Source organism: Balaenoptera ricei, chromosome 20 (genome assembly GCF_028023285.1).
Source record: "Balaenoptera ricei isolate mBalRic1 chromosome 20, mBalRic1.hap2, whole genome shotgun sequence".
Taxonomy (NCBI): domain Eukaryota; kingdom Metazoa; phylum Chordata; class Mammalia; order Artiodactyla; family Balaenopteridae; genus Balaenoptera; species Balaenoptera ricei.
Genome location: NC_082658.1, coordinates 41,565,435 through 41,585,297, shown reverse-complemented (window position 1 = coordinate 41,585,297; position 19,863 = coordinate 41,565,435). Strand labels below are relative to the sequence as shown.

The 19,863-nt window shown below is 55.6% G+C and overlaps 2 protein-coding genes across 9 annotated transcripts in view; both read right to left on the bottom strand.

Moving 5' to 3' along the window:
* MRM1 (mitochondrial rRNA methyltransferase 1) overlaps nt 1–10,591 on the bottom strand; it is a 32,040-nt gene extending 21,449 nt beyond the window's left edge. The window contains exons 1-7 of one of the 4 annotated variants that reach the window (XM_059909144.1): nt 10,099–10,305; nt 9,786–9,985; nt 9,491–9,584; nt 7,511–7,643; nt 7,289–7,408; nt 6,939–7,080; nt 6,371–6,650 (exon numbers count right to left, since the gene is read on the bottom strand). In XM_059909144.1, the coding sequence (XP_059765127.1) occupies nt 6,401–6,650; nt 6,939–7,080; nt 7,289–7,408; nt 7,511–7,643; nt 9,491–9,584; nt 9,786–9,985; nt 10,099–10,218 (1,059 nt within the window). In that variant the 5' untranslated portion in view covers nt 10,219–10,305 and the 3' untranslated portion in view covers nt 6,371–6,400. Of the gene's footprint in view, nt 1–6,370; nt 7,081–7,288; nt 7,409–7,510; nt 7,644–9,490; nt 9,585–9,785 lie in introns of those variants that run through there. The other 3 variants (XM_059909142.1, XM_059909143.1, XM_059909145.1) reach the window with 3 other exon arrangements.
* An 803-nt stretch (nt 10,592–11,394) lies between these two features.
* On the bottom strand, nt 11,395–19,723 carry DHRS11 (dehydrogenase/reductase 11). Of its 5 annotated transcripts, none has more exons than XM_059909146.1 (7): nt 19,374–19,723; nt 16,382–16,591; nt 13,917–14,128; nt 13,150–13,279; nt 12,420–12,566; nt 12,156–12,221; nt 11,395–12,031 (listed from the first exon to the last, which is right to left on the bottom strand). In XM_059909146.1, exons 1-7 carry the CDS (start codon nt 19,503–19,505, stop codon nt 11,990–11,992), a joined length of 939 nt encoding a protein of 312 aa, XP_059765129.1. In that variant the 5' UTR covers nt 19,506–19,723; the 3' UTR covers nt 11,395–11,989. The 5 variants fall into 5 exon arrangements, with proteins under 5 accessions (XP_059765129.1, XP_059765130.1, XP_059765131.1 ...); XM_059909147.1 differs by having other exon boundaries at nt 12,420–12,512; XM_059909148.1 differs by having other exon boundaries at nt 13,917–14,011.
* Nucleotides 19,724–19,863: the final 140 nt, after the last annotated feature.

Below are 19,863 nucleotides of genomic sequence, written 5' to 3'. Positions count from 1 at the left end.
CATTATCACGATCATCATCATCACCCTGCTGCCAGCGCACGGCTTGCGGGTCCCATACTCACCATGGCGAGACTGTTGTGTACGTGTATTGGTCTCAGGGCTCTGACTCAAACAAGATCCAGCCCCTGGCAGTGCCTGACCTGCAGCTAGTACCCCCATCTACGGGAGGGGCATCTGTGCAAGGCCTGGATGCAGATGGGTCTCAGCAGGGCTGAGGGCTGAGGGGCTCTACAGAGCATCCCCTCAGCCCTCGATTAGCTTCTTTGTTTCAGAGAATCAAGAGCAGCTGTGGCTGGGGGATCATTTGCATCTTGCCTCCTCTGAAAGGTGAAAGGTCAGGGCCAGCTGGAAACATGCTGAGAGATTTGCCCCCCACCCCACCATAGAGAAGAGGAGGGGGAGGCAATTAGTCTCCCATCTCAGGACCCATTTGCTTGTTCGTTCATGGTTTTTAAACCCCCAGTATGTGCCTGGTCCTGTGCTGGGACCGGGGAATACGAAAGGAGTAAAGCTAACTAACTCCTGCCCCATAGTCTAAAGGAGGGGAGTGGGTGTACCTAGGCAGTGGGAGGGGCGTAGTGTCTGCAGAGGCCTGTGGGGACCAAGGGACAGGGGAGGCCTGTAAGGCTGCTTGCAAGAGGGGACCAAGCCCACTGTCTTACTGTCTCCCTCGTTTGCTGACTTGTGTCTCGTTTTCTTCTTTCTGAAGGAAACTGTTCAGCCCACTGACGTTTTTTTGAGGTGACAGATAAACCACAAAAGGTACCACTTTTTAGAGTCTCCCTTCTGACACCCAGAAACCTCAGCAAAAAGCAGGGTGTCTGAGGGGGACAGGGGTAGGGGCGCAGAGGTGGCAGGAGAATGCAGAAGGGGCCAAGTTCAGCCAGACTGCTGGGTTTGGGGGCGGGGGGTGGGAAGCCCGGGCCCAGCCCCTCCTCCCGGCCCACCGCAGCCAGTGAAGGGTGTCTTCTGAAATGGAATATTGTGACAGGGAGGGCACGTAGGGGGCGAAGGACAGGCATTTCCATAAGAATTCTTCTTGGAGTGTAGTGGAGGGGAACCTTGTTTAGAAGCAGCCTTCCCAGAGCCCGAGGTATAAATCTCCTGGTCCCAATTCAATGAACGGCCCCACTCCCTTTCCCAGTCTGGGGAGGAAACTGGGACAATTAACTGGGGCAAAGTTCACGCCCTTTCCTGCTTCTTTGAACCTAGTGGTCCTCAGGGCTTTGGCCCTGCTCCCCTACCCCGGTTGGCTAAACAAAGTCCTGCAGTTTAAAATGATAATTCTGAGAGCAGTTGTTGTTCCCTGTAAAATAACAACAACGACAGCTGCCATTGTAGAGAGTTTAACAATTTACCAGGCTGTGAGTATCGTGTCCCCATTTTACAGAACTGAATAAATGTCCTAGAGGACGGCGACTTGCCTTAGGTCATCAAGCTAGGAAGAGGTGGGTCAGGATGAGAACCCAAGATCAAGCCCTGTTCACACCGAGTCACGGGAGATTCGAAAGGAAGGAAGAAGCGGCCAGGCTGGGATGCAGTGGGGATGAGGTTGATGGGGGAGGGGAGAGGAAGGGGCAGCCTCAGGTGCTACACCCCCTGACCAGGCCCCCAGGGCCTTGGGGGGAGGGGAGAGTGACAGCCTCCCAGCCAGTGGACACCTCTCTCCCACATAAAACTCTCTGTATGTGGGTCTGAACACAGACCCAGGAGTGGGGAGCAGGGAGCTCTAGGAGGCACCTCCCCCAGCAGGATGAGCTGAAGACCACCAGGGAGGTGTTAATGAAACAGAGAAGCTGCGAATAGACCCAGGAGTGATTCCAATCTGACACCTCCACCCAGCCCCCACCAGTAATGAGCTGGGACCTGCCCTTCTCCCCAGAGAGGGGGACTCCTTGGGCATCTCTGTAGCTTCTGATGCCTCCTTTGATCATCATCATCATTATTCTTATTATTGTCATTACTTTCACTGCCATAAAAAAGCTCACATTTATTGAGCACCTACTGTGTCGCCGGCACTGCGCTAAGTCCTTTTTATACATCCAATCGTTAATGCTCACAATGACCTCTATGATAGGTACTGTTCCTATCTCCATTTCACAGAGGAAGAAACTGCGGTTCAATCAGGTTAAGAGATTGGCCTGAGGCAGACCCAATATTTGGACCCAGGACTGTCTGATTCAGAAGTGTGTGTTGTTTTTTTTTTTTGTCTTTTTTTAAAATTGATGTAGAGTTGATTTATGATGTTGTGTTAATTTCTGCTGCACAGCAAATTCTTTCCCATATTCTTTTCCATTATGGATTATCCCAGGACACTGAATATAGTTCCCTGAGAAGTGGGCTCCTAATGCTTTCGCTGCTGGGCCTCTGACCAGACCCACACAGTCCTCAGCAGGAAGGTGGGAGGGGTGTCTGGGGAGAGGCCGGGGAGCCCAATCCTTGGGGCACTGGGGATGGGCCCACACCTCCACGAAGGGAGGTATGTGTGTGTGGCCCCGGGGCTAGAGCCGGCCTGGTGAGTAAAGGCAACACCGTGTGTCCTGGAAGTTCCAGAACTGGGAAGAAAGAAGAGCAGGATCCCAGGCCTCCCAGCCTCCGGTCTCCCTGGGTGCTCTCGCTGGGTCTCCTTTCCATCTGTGTGCAATAAGAGTTGGGCCAGGGGGCTCCGAGGAAGGACCTCCAGCTCTGCTCACTGCCTGGGGAAGGGCTGAGCAGCTCTGAGAGTGGAGTCCCATGTTTGTAAACATCATTAATCAGGGATTAGCAGATGGGCATGCTAACTGCACCTGTGGAAGCCAGAGACCTCAAGGTTGATTACATTTACAAACTGTGGGGCTCCCTGGCGCCTGGCCCTGCTGGAGTGGGGAGGGGGGTCGAGTTTAGGACCCCAGCCTGGGGGAGGGTATTGGCAATTTAACCTCCTGCCAGAAAAAGAAAAAGATGCCAGCCCTGGAGGGGGCAGGGGCGCTGGCCACAATTGAGCTGCTCTGGGAACACCAACCTTCTGAGACCTGTCCCCTCTTGGCTGGGGGACCCTGACAAAGGAGGGTCCTGGAAATGTCATTTCAACCCCCGCCCCTCCCCCAACTCCCTCTGTTCCTGGCAGTAGACCATTGTGTATTGCAGCTGAAAGGGGCCCTAGAGCCTATGGGGAAATTGAGGCCAGGTCGGTAGGAGGGCAGAGCCCAGTGCCCTGACCTCTAGGTTGGCCCCCAGGCGCTGTGAGAACACCTTGAAGTCTGAGGGCATGGGGCTGAGGGCTTTACGTGCAGGTTGGCCCCCAGGCGCTGTGAGAACACCTTGAAGTCTGAGGGCATGGGGCTGAGGGCTTTACGTGCACAATCTCGTAATGATCCATACCACGATCCTCCAAAGTGGACACTATTGTCCCCATTTACAGATGAGGAAAACCAAGGCTTGGAAAAGTTAAAGGACATGTCCACATTTACACCACTAGCAAGTGTCAGACTTGGAACTCAAAGCAAACACTGCTGAAAGCCAAGGTCATGTTCTCAGCCACCGCTGTGCTCTCCTCTGGCTGCATCCCGACCCTGCCGCCCTTCATACCCACGGCCACAGCCACCCCAGCTCCTGGGCTTCTAACCGCGCTTGCTGAGCTGAGCAGCCTCTATGAAGCCAGCACCCGAGGCCACGTGCAAAGAGAATCAGGCCTCATCCTCGGCCTTAGGGCCTCAGGTGCATTTTCTTCGTTTTGGGAGTGCCTGGTTTGCATGACATAACCACACACCTGTGCATACCTGGCAGGTAATTACAGCCTCAGTTCCCTTTGGTCCAAGTGAACCTGTCTTGCCAGAGGACAGCCAGCCTGCTGCCCAGGGGGGGAAGCAGGGAGGAGCCGCCTGGGCCTGGCTGTTTGCCCAGGGGAGTGGCCCTCTAGGTGGCCCAGACCACTGGGAATCAGAAAGCTGATGAACAGCAGGCCCAAGGCAGGTTAGATAGGGTTCCATACACCACGGAGGAGTCCGTGGGAAGGAGGGGGCTCTGGGCCCCAAAGACACCAAACCCCAACTTCTAGGTTCCATGCTGGGTTTAGTTCTAGAGAGCAGAACTGAATTCTGTACCCACACACGCAGGGGAGCACCAGGGCACCTCAGTTTGTTTTCATCAGATCTATTAGTCTGGGTTCTCCACAGAAACAGAACCAATAGGATATACATATATACACATCCACATCCAGATACACACTATGTATGTTATAAGGAATTGGGTCATGTGATTACAGAGGCTGACAAGCCCCAAGTTCTGCAGGGTGGGGCTAGACACCCAGGAGAGCTGACGATGTAGTCCCCATCTGAAGGCCAGCCAGGCTCGAGACCCAGGAAGAGGCCATGTTTCAGTTCCAAAAAGCAGGGAGAATTCTCTTACTTGCAGAAGGGTCAGCCTTTTTGTTCTATTCGGATCTTCAACTGATTGGATAAGGCCCATCACACTGGGGAGGGCGATCTGCTTTACTCAGTCTACCAATTTAAATGCTAATCTCATCCAAACACACCGTCACAGAACCACCGAGAATAATGTTTGACCAACTATCCGGTCACCCCATGGCCCAGTCAGGTTGACACATAAACTGAACCCTCACATCCAGGTTTGTATTATCATGTGCCAGTCCTGGGGTGCACAGCCCTGTAGTTTACAGAATACTTTTTATTTTTACAACCTCCCTATTGGGGAGGGGGTAGCTGGAGCTGGCAGCGATGGCACTATCCCCATTTTACAGATGAGGAGACCAAGACACCACCCAGATAGGAAGCCACAGAGTCAGGGCTGGATCCAGCATCTTCTGAAGAACTTTGGGGACAGGTAAAAGGTTGCTTGGCCCAAACTTTCAGGCATGCACTCAAAAGCATAGGTGTGAATGATTTGGAAGCAGCTGGACACCTGCGGGTGGCTTGAGAGCCAGTGATTCTCGAACTGGTTGCACGCTGACATCAGCTGGGGAACTCCTAAGAAATGCTGGTGCCTGGCTCTTTCCCCAGAGATGCCGATCCAATCAGCCTTGTGCCTCTGGGCACCTGGACTACTAAAGTGATGCCCCCACCCACCCACTCCCTGATCCCAGGACACTAAGGCACAGCCACAGTTAAAAACCACACTAGGCTCTTGATCAAGAGTGCAGCAGGGATATGGGAGGTGGTGCAGTACACCCAAGATGGACACGTGCCAGCAGAGGTCACGGCCTGTGTGGCAGTCAGGGACAGAGCTCAAGGGGGGACCCGGGCAATGGAGATCTATGGCGTTTATGAAGGGATTTCTTCCTCCTTCTTGAGAGGAATAACTTTGAATTTAAAGCCATCTTAGGCATTTTTAAAACAAATTCAAATGTCTTTCTAAACTGGCATCACCATTAGAATTCCAAGATAAATCCATTCCACAGAGAAAAGGGCAGTACTACTTACTAAGCACCTATGATGTGTAAGGCACTGAGTTCCTATCACCCTCTATATCCTCCCGGCCACCCAAGAAGGTAGGATTATCCCCCTCTGACCGAGAAGGGGGCTGAGGCGCAGGTGGGTAAGGAAATGGCCAAGGTCACACAGCATCGGGATCTGCAGCTAGGGCTGCTGTCCTCCAGATCCGTGCTCCAGAGCACTGGTTCTCAACTAGGAGCGACTCTGTCCCCCAGGGGACACGTGGCAGTGTCTGGAGACATTTCTGGTTGTCACAACTAGGGGGAGAAGGGTGCTACCAGCATCTTGTGGGCAGAGGCCAGAGATGCTGCTAAACGTCCTACAAGGCACAGGACAGGCCTTCACAACAGTTATCCAGCCCAGCATGTCAGTATTTCAGTATTGCCGAGGCTGAGAAAACTAGTGGTTCCCAGTCTGGGCTGCACATGAAACCCACGTGGGAAGCTTTAAAAATTCAGATGTTCATGTTGCACACTGACCAATTACATCAGGCTGGGAGGGGTGGGTCCCCAGTGTCACTTGTTTTTTAAAGCTTGCCAGGTGGTTCCAATGTGCAGCCAACACTGCTCTAAGTTACTTATCCTAGTGGCCTCTGCTCCACTTGTGGGACCCTGGGGGAAGAGTACCAAAGTTGTCTGGGTTGTACAATAAACAGCAATGCTGCGACGTCCTCACCACCTCCCAGAATCAAAGGCCAAGGCTCTGGTTCAGTGGGTCGGTCCACAGAGGCAGACTGACTGATGACTCACCCATGGGGGTTACTGGTGAGCCAGTAGGGTGGGAGGTATTTGCTAATCGTTCCCCTGCCCCTCTGGGGTGGGGGGGTGGGGGTGGGCCACAGCCAGAAATCTCCCCAGGTGGCTGTGAAAGCTTCCTGAAGACTATGGACCAAAGAGCGAGGCTGCCACCTAATGGAGAAATCAGATATAATGGCCCACTGGTTGAGGGACTGCTGGATACCAGGTGATGTTTTATTGGATTCTCACAACAGCCCTGCGAGAGAGGTGGAGACAAGGGCCCCGAGACACAAAAAGATGAAGCCATGTGCGCAAGGCCCCAGTAGGGCAGGGTTTGAGCTTGGATTTGCACCTGTCTGGCCCACAAGAGAGCCCCGGGCTTCCCTCTACATTCTCACGCTGGTCCAAGAGGAAGAGGACCCCTGGACTGGGCCGCTTGATTCCCTTCTGATGTCTGAACTTCCCCTTGACTTCCAGGCAGGGCCTGGAAAGAAAGAGACCCTCTGTCCCAGCACAGCCTGGAAATTAGCAAGCTGCCATCTCCAATTGCAAGTCCAAAGCCAAAATGGGAAACTGAACTTCCTCTGGTCTCCACCACAAAGCTCCCAGCCCTGGGAGTGTGGTTTATAAACACGGGCCTGGGTGCACACACTCAGGCAAGAAGGCAAGAGGCCCCGGCACATTCGAGCGTGTGGATGTGTGTGCCCTCCCCCAGCACACACACACCTCGGACAGTCCAAGTCAGCCCCCGTCTTGCCTCTCCTTTTCTCACCCCGAGGACAGCCCTGGGTGCTGAGCCACTCTGGGCACTTCAGACGAGGCCGAGGGATCTTGGGGGTCTTGAAGAGGTTGCTCTCTCTTCCCGTCCACCGGGAAACCCTTCCTCTGGCTGCAAATGGAGTGAAGAAGAATTCCTGCACAGACAGACAGAAGGACAAGGATGGAGAAGAGGAGGGACCATGTGCCAGCCACTCCCTCACTTAATCCTCAAGAGGATGTAGGTATTTTCCTCATTTGGCACATAAAGCAACAGAGACACAGAAAGACTGAGAAACTTGTTTAGGATGAACCAGCTGTACATGTGTGATTAAAGGGAGAGAAGTAAGGGGAGTGGGGACTCACCTGCAGCCACGGAGACATTTAAGGATTCGAGTCCAGGAGGCAGCTGCCGGCCGGGCCGGATGCTAACGAGAAGCTGGCAGGAGGCCTGCACCTCCCGGGACAGACCAGAGCCCTCGTTCCCTGCAGGGTACGGGGGCCAGAGGGTTAGGGAGGCCCCAGCTGTTCACACAGGCACTCAGAAAATGCATGTCTGAGCACAGAAAAGCAGGGGCATCTACCTACCCAGCACTAGAAGAGTAGGCCGGTCCCAGAGGAACTCCAAGCAACTAGTGATGGGGATTTCGGAAGACAGGGAGATCACAGGCCCCGGGCAGCCCACCGTGCCAGCCACGAGCCAGCCCTGCCGGGCTTTGGCCTGAAACAGGGAAGAAGAAATCATGCTCTAGCTCACCAAACCTTCATCAGAGCCCCGGCCTTGCCCATATATTCATTCCCTCGTTGAGCCACCAGATTCAGTCAATAGTTATTAAGCACCTAGAATGGGCAGGCTCTGTTCTAGACACTTGCATAAGGCAATGAACAAAACAGGCCCAAATCCTAGCCTCGTAGAAGGGTTGGTCAGGGAAGGCCTCACTGAAGTGACATTTGAATGCAGACCTGAAGGTGAGGGAGCACCACATAGACATCTGGGGGAGGAATATTCTAGGCAGAGATCAGTAAGTGCAAAGGCCCAGAGGCGGGTGCTTACCTGGCATGCGTGAGGAGCAGCAGAACAAGGTGGCCAGTGGAAAGGGAGCCACTGAGACAGGAGAGGAAACAAAGGGCCACGTGAGGTAGGACCTCAGAGGCCACTGGAAGGCCTTTGGCTTTTACTCTGAGAGATGCAAAGGCTTTGAAAGGTTTTTGAGCAGAGAACTAGTAACATGGTCTGACTTATGTCTCTACAGAAATCACTCTGCCTACGTTGAGAGCCACAAGCAGAAACAAGCGGACCAGTTAGGTTTCTGCACTGATACAGGCCAGAGATGATGGTGGCTTGGACCAGAGTGGTAACAGTGGAGATGGTGAGAAATGGTGAGAATGTGGAAATAACATCAAGGTAAAAACAAAAGGATATGCCAACAGGTGGGACATGGGGAGTGAGAGTAGGAAGAATCAAGGAGGGTGCCAAGGTTTTGGGGCCTAAACAACTGAAGGGATGGAGGAGTTGCCATCAATTGAGCTGGTTAAGTCTGCAAAAGGAACAGGAACAACATTTGGAAATCTTGTTTGAAATGCCCATAAGACAGAAAAAAAGAGCTGTTGAGCAGGCAACTACATATGTAAATCTGAGGTTCAGGAGCAAGATCCAGGAGGGATACAAGTCTGGGAGGCATTCGAATATAGATGGCATTTAAAGCCATCAGATTGGATGCGACCAACAAGAAATGAATATATACAGAAAAGAGATCCAAGGACTGTGACTTGGGAGCCCTGGGAGAGGATGGTCAGGGAAGCTGCTAAATACAGGGCAGTACTGCCCTCTTGTGTCCAGCAAGGGAAGCACAGCTGAAGAAAAATGTGTATGGACCAGAAGAGGGGTTTTATTAATACTTAGGTTTGCCCCTTCCTTCTTAGACATAAAAGTGGGTTTTTTTGGTGGTGGTGGTGGTGGTTTTGAGGGTTTCTTTTGTTGCTTTGTTTCTTCGCTTGTGGGAGGGACGAAGGGAAAGGCATAGACTAGTCCCTGTTCAGGTTGCCTTTCAAGCCGCGCCCCTACTGGAGGAACCAGGAGCCACCTGCTCCTCACAGCTGAGCATTTACTGAATACCTACTTACTGGGCAGTGAGGCACTGAGTAAACCCGCAGGAGGAGCAAAGATGTACGCCACGGAAGGGAGTGCAGTAAAAGTCCCTAACATCAGATTCTGCTCCGTGCGTGTGTGCTTTCCTTCTTTTTTTTTTTTTTTTTTTTTTGTCCGCGCCGCGGGGCATGTGGGATCTTAGTCCCCGACCGCGGATGGAACCCGCGACCCCTGCATTTGAAGCGCGGAGTCTTAACCACTGGACTGCCAGGTAAGTCCCACCATGTGTGGTTTTTAAAACTCCGGATCTTTCTCTTCCAAAAGGGATTTAGAAGGATGTAGGAAGCGATACCAACACGCCCCCTTCTCTCCCTTTCGTCCATCAGCTGCTAGCTGGGGGCCCTTGGAGAGACTGAACTTGGCTCATTTCTTCTCCTTTACTGACACCCCGCCCCCCACCTCCTTCTCCGCGCCATTACCTGTAAAAAACCGGCCAGGTCATCAGTGGAGAACACGTCCATCACCTCCATAGCCCCAGCGCTGGCCTTGCTGACTACAGGACTGAGCGGGCAGCTGCAAGATTTCCCCATGCCACCGTATGAGGCTGGGTAATCTCAAGCCCGGTGCCGTGCCCTCCCCCCCGCCCCCAAGAGTTAGAGGTGAAAATTTTGGCGTTGGGGAGGCCTGGCTGAGGGACCACCCAAGGGTCAAGGTGCTTAGGAACTCGGCTGCGCCTCCAAATTGGGGCACACGGGGAATAAGGGGAGACCATGCCTATTTCTCCGGCTGGTGATGACTTTATCCACTCCGAGAAAATGAGCGGAGCGCAGCACGGCCCCAAGATTCCGGGGATCCTGTAGCCCCTCGAGGACGAGCCACAGCTGCTGGGGGTCGTCTCCTGGCCGAGCCTCCCCGGTCTCAGCCCAGGGCCGGGGCCGCAGCGGGCTCACTTCCATGCAGACGCCCTGGTGGACCTGGTAGCGGCACAGGACGTCCAGCTTCCGCCGTCTGGGCCGCAGAACCGGGATGTCCCGCGCCTCAGCCGCGCGCAGCAGCTCGGCCCGCTCCCCCTGCAGCCCGGACCTACCGGCCTGGAGCAGGAGCCGGGCCACGCGGCGGCGAGCGGCCCGCAGAGCCAGGAGACACGGGGACAGGCCAAACAGAAGCTCCAGCCCCACGGCCGGCCGCGGAGTCGGCGCCAGGTCATCCAGGAGCAGGCGGCTTAGCTCCTCCCCGCCGGGCCGCTCCCCACGCCCCGCCGCTTGGGAGAAAGGACGCGTGAGGAGGCGACCGCAGCAATGCCAGGTCGCGCCGCCGACGGCCGAGAGCAGTGCCATGGTCGATGCCCCAGCTGCGTCCTCAGGAGTGGTCAACCCCGCCGGGGCCCGCTCCCAGGCCCCCAAAGCGGGTGAAGGGGACCCGAAGGCTGCCCCCGGTCCACCCCCTCAGATACAGGAAAGGCCAGGATTCCCAGTCGGGTACTGGCCAGAACCCGGCCGCGGAACCTAGACAGGTCCCTCCCGGCCCCCACGTGAGCCACTCCGCTTCCGCGTTCGGACGGCCCCGCCCCCGGCCCGGAGCCGCACGGCGCATGCCCGGCGGCCAGGTCGTTCCCACAGCGCCCCCTGCAGGGCCGGCTGAGCGACGACCTCCACCGCCCAGTCACTGGCCCGAGGGGTGCTCGCCGCTGAGCTGACCCTACCGTGGGCTGCGTTCTGCACCCTTCAAGGTCCCAGGAGGCTGGAGGACCTCACTCACCCTGGTACCAGCAAAGGACACTTTAAGGGGATGTGCTGGCTTTCCTGTTCAACCTGGTTAGTCGTGATGACTAATCCCACATCCCGTCCTCCACCGGGCGCTGGTGACTTTCCTCAGAAGATTCTCCTACATCCAGCCCCTCCTCTACACCTCCATTGCCTGTCAAACCGTCGGCACCAGTCAGCAGGACCCCACCAATAACTTCCTGTGCCATGGCGCTGATTCTCTAAGTGACAGCTCTGTGCCTGACCTGCACCTGCTCACAAACCAACCGATGCCCTTGGCCCACAGGTAATGGCCAGACTCCTTGCTCAGCACTCAGACCCCGGGGGATCCAGGCAAGGAGCTACCTTTTCAGCCCCACCTCACTCCTGCACTAAGTTCTGTGCTGTTCCCACAACACTGCATGCTCTTCTGGGCCTCCCAGCCTTGCAAGCCGTGTTGTCTTCTCTTCTGGCAGGCAAACTCCTACCCATTTTCAAGACCCAGCCCAAAGGTAATCCACACTCCAGAAGTGATGCCTCCAATCCACCCACCTTCCCACTCTCCTGGAAGAAACCCTGAGACACAGCCATTCCTGATCACAGGAAGGGGGAAGACCTGAAAGACACTTCTGAAGCCAAGGTAGGTTGTCGCAGTTTTTCTTTTTTAATGATCACATGGGAGGCAGGCCCTGGTACTCTGCTGCCATAGAGTGGAGTGAGGACCCCACCGGGGGCTGAGAAGCCACAGTGGGGCTGGAGAACTGGGACGGGGAATAGATGGGGTGGGGGTGGGATGCAGGGAAAGGAGGAAGCCCAGAGCCCCGAAAGCCATTCAGATGGAAGGTGAGGGCTTCCCTCTGCCTCCTCATCCTGAAGGGACGGGGGTGGGGTGCAAGATGATAGGGGAAAGCCCCACTTTTGGCCACAGTCCCTTTCCCAGGTCAAAGGGAAGAGACCAAGGACAGCAAACAAAGGCCAAAGAGCCCAAAACGGAGACCAAGAATGAATCAGCAGGTAAAACAATCAGGGACACCACCTCCTCTCCCCTGCCCATTTTCCAAATTCAGTGGAAACAATTTGACAAGATTATATGAAACCTCAAACAAGTTTTCCAGCCCCTGGTGGGGGTGGGGAAAGGAAGTGGAATCCAAGGGTCCAGAAATCAACACCCCAAATCCAGAGGCAGGTGCCAAGCCTTGAGGGGCAGGGAGGGAAGGAGGAGCTCCCCACAGGAAACTAGGTCACCTGCTCCGTGGGCCTCATCTGGATATCTCCGATCTGCGGAAGGCACAAGGCTTGAGGAAGCCAGGACGCTCTCCCCACCCCCTTAAAGCCTCCCTGCTCGTCTCCTCTGGGGATGGTTGGGCTCCTCCAGGGGATGGACATCCAAGGCCAGACTCACCTGGACGTGTGGCGGGGTGCTGAGGACATAGATGACAGCCTTGGCCACATCCTCAGGTTTGAGACACTGAGAGCACCAGGGGAAAGGGGTGAGATGAGGGCAGGATGGATCCAAGTTCCCTCCCACCACTGAGGTCCTCTCCAGCATCCCCATTCCCACCCCCACCCTGCAGGAGGGGCGACAGGCTGACTAGAAGGGTGAGGTCTAAAGGCCAGGGTTCCCTCTGCCTTCATTTAGGAAGTGAATGGCTTCCCTGGGCCCCACCTTCATGTGTTCATAGGTGGCAGCTGCCTTCTCGGGGTCCTTGTCATGGAGTTTGAAGGCGAATTGTGTCTCCACCACTCCTGGAGAGATGCACTGGGCCAACAGAGACAGCCTGCTCAGGAGCTGAGCCCCAGTCAGAGGCCAGGCCTTGGGGAGGTTGCAGAGAAAGGATGGAAGCCAAAGGGCCCCAGCTTCACAGTGATGGCTGCCCGATGTCCAGCAGCCTCCTCCTCCCTCCAAAGCTGCCACTGGGGATTATCAGAATGATTCCTACCAGCTACAGCGCCATTACTATAAGCCAGGTCAGTTTTACAAAGTGGTGTCCCTTAAAACCTCATAACCTGAGAGGTATTATCATCTCCATTTTACAGATGAGAAGACTGAGGCTTGGGGAGGTTGAGCGAGTCACCCAAGGTCATACAGCCTTCAAGGGAAGAGCCCAGAGTCCCACTTTCCAGCCGTGGTTTCCCACAATCCCTTGCTTTCCCTCAGTCTCACCCCACCATGTTCCCTTCAGGTCACCCGCCTCCCACCTCAAAGTCCGAGAAATGCGGGAACTCAAGTAGTGAGCAGGGCCACGCAAGTAGCAGCAGAGCCCAGTAGATGTGGGCCCAGTACAGACCCGGGAGCTCTAAGCAGCACAGCCAGGACATGGGCCCCCGGGCCGCGAGTGTGTGGGGTGAGCGGGCGGGTGCCTCCCCACCCCCACCAGGGCCAGGCCACCCCTCACTGTGGCTCGGATGTGGGTCTGGGCCTCCCGAAGCTCTTGCCTCAGCCCCTCTGTCAGCGCAGTGACGGCGTACTTGGTAGCACTGTAGAAATGGGCCACGGACTGGGGTGGCACTTGGTGGCCAGACATGCTGGGTGGAGGGAGGGAAGGGGAAAGGAGAGAGTGAAGCAATGCCCCCTGCTGTACCAGCCAAGCCCACCCCCTGGACGCCTTCTAAACGGGACCTCCAGAGGCCATCCTCACGGCCACTGGCCCAGCTTCTGTAATTCAAGCAGCTCCTGTGAGCCCCACTCTTCCTAGAAGTCCTCCCTACGCCGACCACAGCATTCACTCTCCAGTCCACGCAGGTTGTCAAAACTCTCTCCATTTCATCTGTGTGTTCGCTGATGTGGTTCTATTGGGAGATCTGTGGGACAGAGGCCACGTCTCCGGGGACTCCCCAGTGACAGAGACTGTGCAGTCTTTGTGCCACGAGGTGAGGTTCATGCCGCGGCCTGAGGACTGGAGAACCTCAGTCCCAGGAGAGCCCCCAGGCTTCAGCTGCAAAGGGGCTGAGCTACCCCTTCCAGCCAACTAGGGGCTGGCATTTGACACATACTATTCTTCCCCTCACCACAGTCGTGCCATTTGGGTATTAACTGGGTGTTAAATCCCTGTTTTACCACCCAGGAAACGGAGGTCCAAAGAGGTCAAATGAGCCGCAGCAGATCACCCTGCTTGGAGGGTGCGTGGTGATCTGAGCTCTAGCCCTCGGCCACCGGCCTCACCTGTTGATGTTAATGATGTGCCCGTCATCCACCTTCCGCTCCCTCATAGACTGGTAGGCTTCCCGTGTGCAGATGCTGAGGCCCAGCACGTTCACCTGCAGGCCAGAGGGGCAATGGGGTGTCTCCAGCTTGGGCCCATCTGAGCAGGTGACGGAGCCACAGAGCACCCTGGGGCGGGGGCGCGGGGGGGCATCCAAAACAGAGTCCGGGTCCTATCAGAGACCAATGAAGGGGACAGGGCACCTGGCTTTAGGTTCCCCTACCCCTCAAGCCACCAGCCCCAGCTGACAGCAGAGGCAGCACCTCTCCCTGGACGATGCCCCCCACATGCACCCATGACCCAGGAACCCTCCCTGTCTTGGCCGTCTCCTGTGCAAACAGTAGGACCTCTACCTTAGGGAATCATCTCCTTTCTTCTCCAAATACCCTACTCTTCTCTGGGACAGAGTCACTGGCTCGCCTCTCTCCTAATCAGCCTAAAATCCTTCCTAAAATGACTGTAAAAATCTCTCTCCTCAGGACAGATCTTAGCCTCTCCCCACCTTACCCACTACTCTCTGTGCCTTTCCTGTCCCTCCCTTGAGACTACAGTGGAGAGGAGAAGGCCTGATCCTCCTTCATTCCACGCCTTCCTTTAACCTCTGTTCCATCTGGAAGACAAGGCACAGAGACTCTTCAGAGGGTGGGGTAACTTGTCACAGGATAGCAAGGGACGTCCCCAAGGGCATGGGGGCTTCCTGCCTTCCTTGGCCCCCTCCCACTCCTGCTCCTCTGGCAGAGGTGACCCCAGATCCCCGCCCTTCCTGGAACAGAGGCCTGAAGAAGTGTCGCTGCTCTAAAGCTCCTGCCCAGCCCCACCCCTTTAGCCTCACCCACGAGGACAAGCAGCGATAAAGCTTTCAGCAGGTCTTCGCTCTCTCCTCTGGGGAAGAGAGGAGACCAGCCGGGAGATTAGATGTTTCTCTTTATCGGGTGTCAGAGCCAGGCATCAGGACAAATACTCTCGGTGTAAACCTGCCTCAGCATTCACGGCAGGACATAAGAGGTTTCCAGCCCTGCTTCTGGTCCTCTTAACAAGGTGGGTTTCTGGGGCAGAGAACTCAGCTCCTGAGGACGGATGGATGGAGTAAGAGAAACAGATCCCCTTGGGCCAGGGGAGTGGATTCTCCTAGGTATAGGGGTCAGGGGTTCCCTGTGTGTTCAATGATGTGGTTCTATTGGGAGATGCCTCATAAGACGATCCTAAGAGAATTACATAGTGTTCAAGCTGACAGGGGTCTTAGGGATTTAATATATGTGCCTCACTTTACAGATGGGTAAGCTGAGGTCCAGGTTTAAAGACTCCCTTACTGCAGGTGAGGACCACAACTCGGATCTTCCAGAAGGCTCCCTGAGGGCGAAGGCGGTGCTTCATTTCCCGTTTATTGTTTCCACTTTCATTGCATATTTCTGGGCCCAAGCACTTGTTAGGTGCTAAATCTATTGTGAGCACATGTGAAAAGGATTGTGAGGGGAAAGAAGCATCCCATTTACACAATGCTTTCAACTTCTCAGAATATTTCCATACCCCAATATTGCCTCACAGTACAGTCTAGAAGTTGAAAACCCATGTCCTGAAGCCTGTGTTTGGTCCACACATGGTTTTGAAACATTTAAAAATTCACTTCCAATATGTATTGGAAGGTTTCATATATTCAAAAAATATCTGTGGAGTGTTTGCAGGCTGAGGCTATAACAGAGAGTAAAATAGACAAAACTCCTTGCCCTCCTGGAGCTGAGGTTTCGGTGAATGCGAGGGGTGAGGTTGCACATGAAAATCTAGGTCCCCTCTGCTCTCAGAGAAGTCACAGGACCTGGCCGCATTGCCCAGACTGCAGCACAGCGACCCCCCACATCCATGCGCTTTCCCATGTGACCCACCTCCCTCCTTTACGTACCTACCCAGCCCCAGCGGACACTGGAGTTTGTGACCCCAGATATTGATGGTCTAGGTGTGTTTCATCCCAATTAAATGTGACAAGACTGAAGCTCAGAGAGCGTGAAGCCGCATAGTTACTGGTGGGGCTGAGCGAGATCATCATCTTCTTTATCTCCTGTCTCTTGGTCCCTTTTCTTCCCATAAGACCATGGTCCCAAGCACTCAGCACAGTGCTGACACTTGGGGACGTTCAACCGACAGCCGTTCTCTCCCCTATCCATATCTCTTCCAAGAGAAGGAAATCAGCCTAGACTTTAAGAACTGCCCCCAGGGGCTCAAAGGAAAGAAGAATGAACAAGATATGGCCATTCATCCACTCTCTCTCCTTCGGGGGAGGAGAAGCAGGGGAGAGTGCCCCAGGTAGGAAACTGAAGGCCCCTCTCAGTAGACGTCTATCCCCAGCAGCCCCCCGGCTCCTGGCTCCCCGCTCTTCTCCCAGCCTCTCCCCCATCCCTGTCACCCCCAGCCGCAGGCCTGCAGCCCTTACATTGAACATGTCCTTCCAGCCGCTGGTGCTGCCTGAGAGCAGGGTGTCAGGCCGGGCCAAGCCAGCGTTGTTGATACAGATGTCCACACCGCTGTGCTGAGAGCGGACCGCCGAGAACATGGAGAGGATGTCCTCCTCATTTGACAGGTCACATCTGTAGGGGATCAAAGTCCCGGGGTAGCCTGCACTCTTACATTCGGCAGCCAGCTCCTATGAAACCCAACAGGGGTCTAACTGGGGTGAGCTGCTCACTCCACGCCTCCCCACCCAGAGGTAACCTCCCACCGGTGTCACTGCTCACAGAACTCTCGCCTCTGGCGGCCACCTTGCAGCCACAGAGATGTTAGGACTGCCCATCCCCAAGGCGTGTCCTCTTTGGTCAAAGTCCCGGGGTGGGGGGGCGGGCTGAGAGCACTCCCTGAGGGAGGGAGGGGGAGGCTGAGATCATCAACGGAGGAACCTGAGGGATAAACTCGAGTCTTCAGGTCTAAAAGGGGAGAAGGGCTGGGGCTGTGAGCGTGTCAGAGAAGGGGCTCAGGGATCCTGGGAATGGAGTGATATCTCTTTTCTGACTCTCTCCCAATAGGAACACACCTCCGCTGGTAGGGGAGATGCAAGCCTCCCCCAACCCCCTGCTTCTTCTGCCGGAGCCAAGTCACTGAGCTGGTTACACCAGGGCCTCGATTCTCTTCTCTCCCATCACTCCATCCAGTCCCTCCCAGAAGGGCTTACATCTAAACTATCGCCCTCCCTCCACAAACGGCAGCCAGTCGGCTCAGAGTCCTCACACATACGTTTCAGTTGAGCCCAACTGCCAGTCTCCCCTCACTCCGCCTATAGAAAGGGTCAGGAAGTCAGGACAGATTCTTTCTCTCTGACCCACGGTGCACCACCCTCCACCCCAAAGTTTCTCTGGACACTATGAGCCAAGCCAGGTGGCAGGTGACATTGGGTACCCCTGTGCATTGCCAGGGTCCTCAAGACACTAAGGATCCCTGAGAGAGAAAGATCTGAGAAAGACGGGCCATTGAGAGATGGCTATGAGGGAAGCTGCCATTCAGAATCAGGAAGAAAACAAGCTATGTGATAGCCTTGGAGGCCAGTGAGTGACCGGGCACCTGAGCCTCGTGAAGGTGACTATGTACATGTGTGGGAGGGAGAGGGTTGGCGGGTGCAGGGCGCCCTAGAGGAAGGCCGGCTTGGCCAGCTGCCCTGGAACACCTTCCTTCCCCCAGACCAAGCTGAGAATAAAGGGCTGGGTCAGGTGACCTAGGAAATTCTTTTCTGCTTTAACTTTCCAAGAGTTTAAGAGGTACAGTCCTCAGGGACCCAGAAGTCCCCTTTCACCTGATTTCACCTACTCACGACCACCTCAGGAAATAGGGCTTCTTGTTGTAGGAGGCCAGAACTCAAATTCTGTTTTAGTATCGATGAATGAGTGAATCAACCAATCCATAAAAGCAGACTGTGGACAAAGAAGCCTGGAATTCTCCCCTCCCCTGGCATGCAACTTCTCCCTTCCTCCTCCAGACTCAAAGCCCTGCAGGAAAGCCAGAATGGAGGGACTCCCTGTCACTGCCTTCTCTGCCCTACCTGTCTTCATCTATCCTCAAAAATGACCTGAAACCATGTCAGTCCCGTCACAGCAGAGCCATTCTTCCCTCATTAAAGGAGATACCCTGGGGCTGAGTGATCAGCCTGGGGATCTCCTTTGGGCTCAGGGACCCCTTTCCTGGCTGGTTGGGGGTCGGGAGGTGGTAAGAAGAGAAGGCAAGAGTGGCTTTAGAATTAGGGAATCAAGTGGTCTAATCCCTGGTCTGATCCTCTAGGCTCCAAAGTGCGGGCTGGGCCCTGAGCGCCTCAGGATAGGAGAAAGGGAGGGGCAGAGTGGGGCAACAGTATAGCCAGGTGACCTTGGGACTATCTAGGAGGCTATAAAGTGCACCTTTGGTCAGCAGCAAGGGGGGGGGGGGACCGTCCTCCTTCCGGTACACCTTCCCACTCTGCCCCCACCCAAGGCCTCCTCACCCTCTCCCCACCCAGGGACTTTGAGCAAGGGTGGAGATAAAGCTAAGCACTAGCCCAATCCCTGAGAGGGGTCTTGCCAGGGGCAAATCCAAAGTGATCCTATGACGGAAGTTTCTTGTATCCTTCCTCCCTGCTCCAACATAGCCAACTTCATTTCAGTTTTCTCTGAGCATTTATTGCTTACAACTCTTGGGGCTCCCAACCCGCGTTAAGAGAAAAACCAGGAGGTTCAGTTCCACAATGCTTTGTCCCCCAGGGCTCACATGTTCAATGCCCTATTTCACCTAGTCAGTTCCACCTGGGACAGTGAGATTGAAGAAAGGTCTACCTATATATCCCATTCATCCATTATGTCCATCGGGTAGGAGCTAACCCTCACATTTCGGGGGAAGATGGAGCTGAGCCTCTTCAGAAAAGTTCCACTCCCACCCCAATCCCACTCGCAGTCCTGGGTGAAAATGATCACGATCAAAACCTCTAGCTCCTGCTCACTTTGCTTGGCTTTTGTGGGCTAGGTCTGGGGACCAGAGGAAGCAATCCAGTAGCCCACTTAGCCACTGAGTTGGGAAAGCTTTCCTTCCTTCTCCCTGGCTTAGCCCCTGATCTCTGGCTTCTCCCTTCCTCAGCCAACCCGGGCATGCAGGTCGGGGAGAAGGAGAAAGATGCCAGTGAGTCAGAGATTTGGTATACTGGAGTAGAGGCTGTCAGGAGAAAAGGCTCCTTAAAAGACTGGACTTTGAAAAGCGAAGGTGGAGTCCTGCCCTGAGGGGTCCAAAAGCAGCCTCCCCTCCGCCTAGGCACCCGTCTCTCTTGCCCCTGAGCCTGCTGCAAGTGACCCTGGGGTGGCGGGCAAGTGAGGGCAGCGTGACAGCTTGGCTCCGACCACTCCCCCTCCCCCACCTGGACCCTAGCCCGGCAGAAAACGACGCCACCCAGAGCGACCCGTTCCCCAGCAGGGCCTTACCTCGATGTTGCCCACGGTGCGGGCACAACCCACCACCTTCAGTCCCTGCTGGACCAGGGCTCGGGCCACGGCCGCGCCGACGCCCCCCGAGGCTCCCGTCACCAGTGCCAGCCGGTCACGCCACCGCTCCATGCCGGCCCTGGCCAGGGTCCCGAGCCGCCCGCCCGCCCACCTCGCTTGGGGAGCCGAGCACTTGGATCGCAGAGTTCCGCCCCGGGTCGTAGGGGTCCGGCCACTCTCTTGTCACCACCGCGGCAAACGCCGCCGACCTGCCCCAGTCAGAGCTGCGCCTGGAGCTGCTTCCACTCTGGCCTGCCTCCGCCCCCGGCTCCACCCTCCGCTGCTCCGCAAATGGCCACATCCCGCCGGAGGACCAGCAGCGGCCTGGCCACCCCGCCCCCTGCGCCTGCAGCGCGGGCACGGCCCCGCCCCCCTCCGGCCCGGCCCAGTCTGCGCCGGGAGGAAACCGCTCCTCGCGGGACAGGGCCGG

Bases quoted from the DNA above. Each gene is read 5' to 3' on its own strand.
- DHRS11 (XM_059909146.1), bottom strand. From the start codon at position 19,505: ATGGAGCGGTGGCGTGACCGGCTGGCACTGGTGACGGGAGCCTCGGGG. The intron at 14,129-16,381 runs GTAAGGGCTGCA...GGTCTCTGATAG, and splicing joins GCTGGAAGGACATGTTCAAT to GACCCGGACTCTGTTTTGGA. The intron at 12,567-13,149 runs GTGAGGGGTGGC...AACCTCCCCAAG, and splicing joins AGACCCACATCCGAGCCACA to GCCTGGCCTCTGACTGGGGC.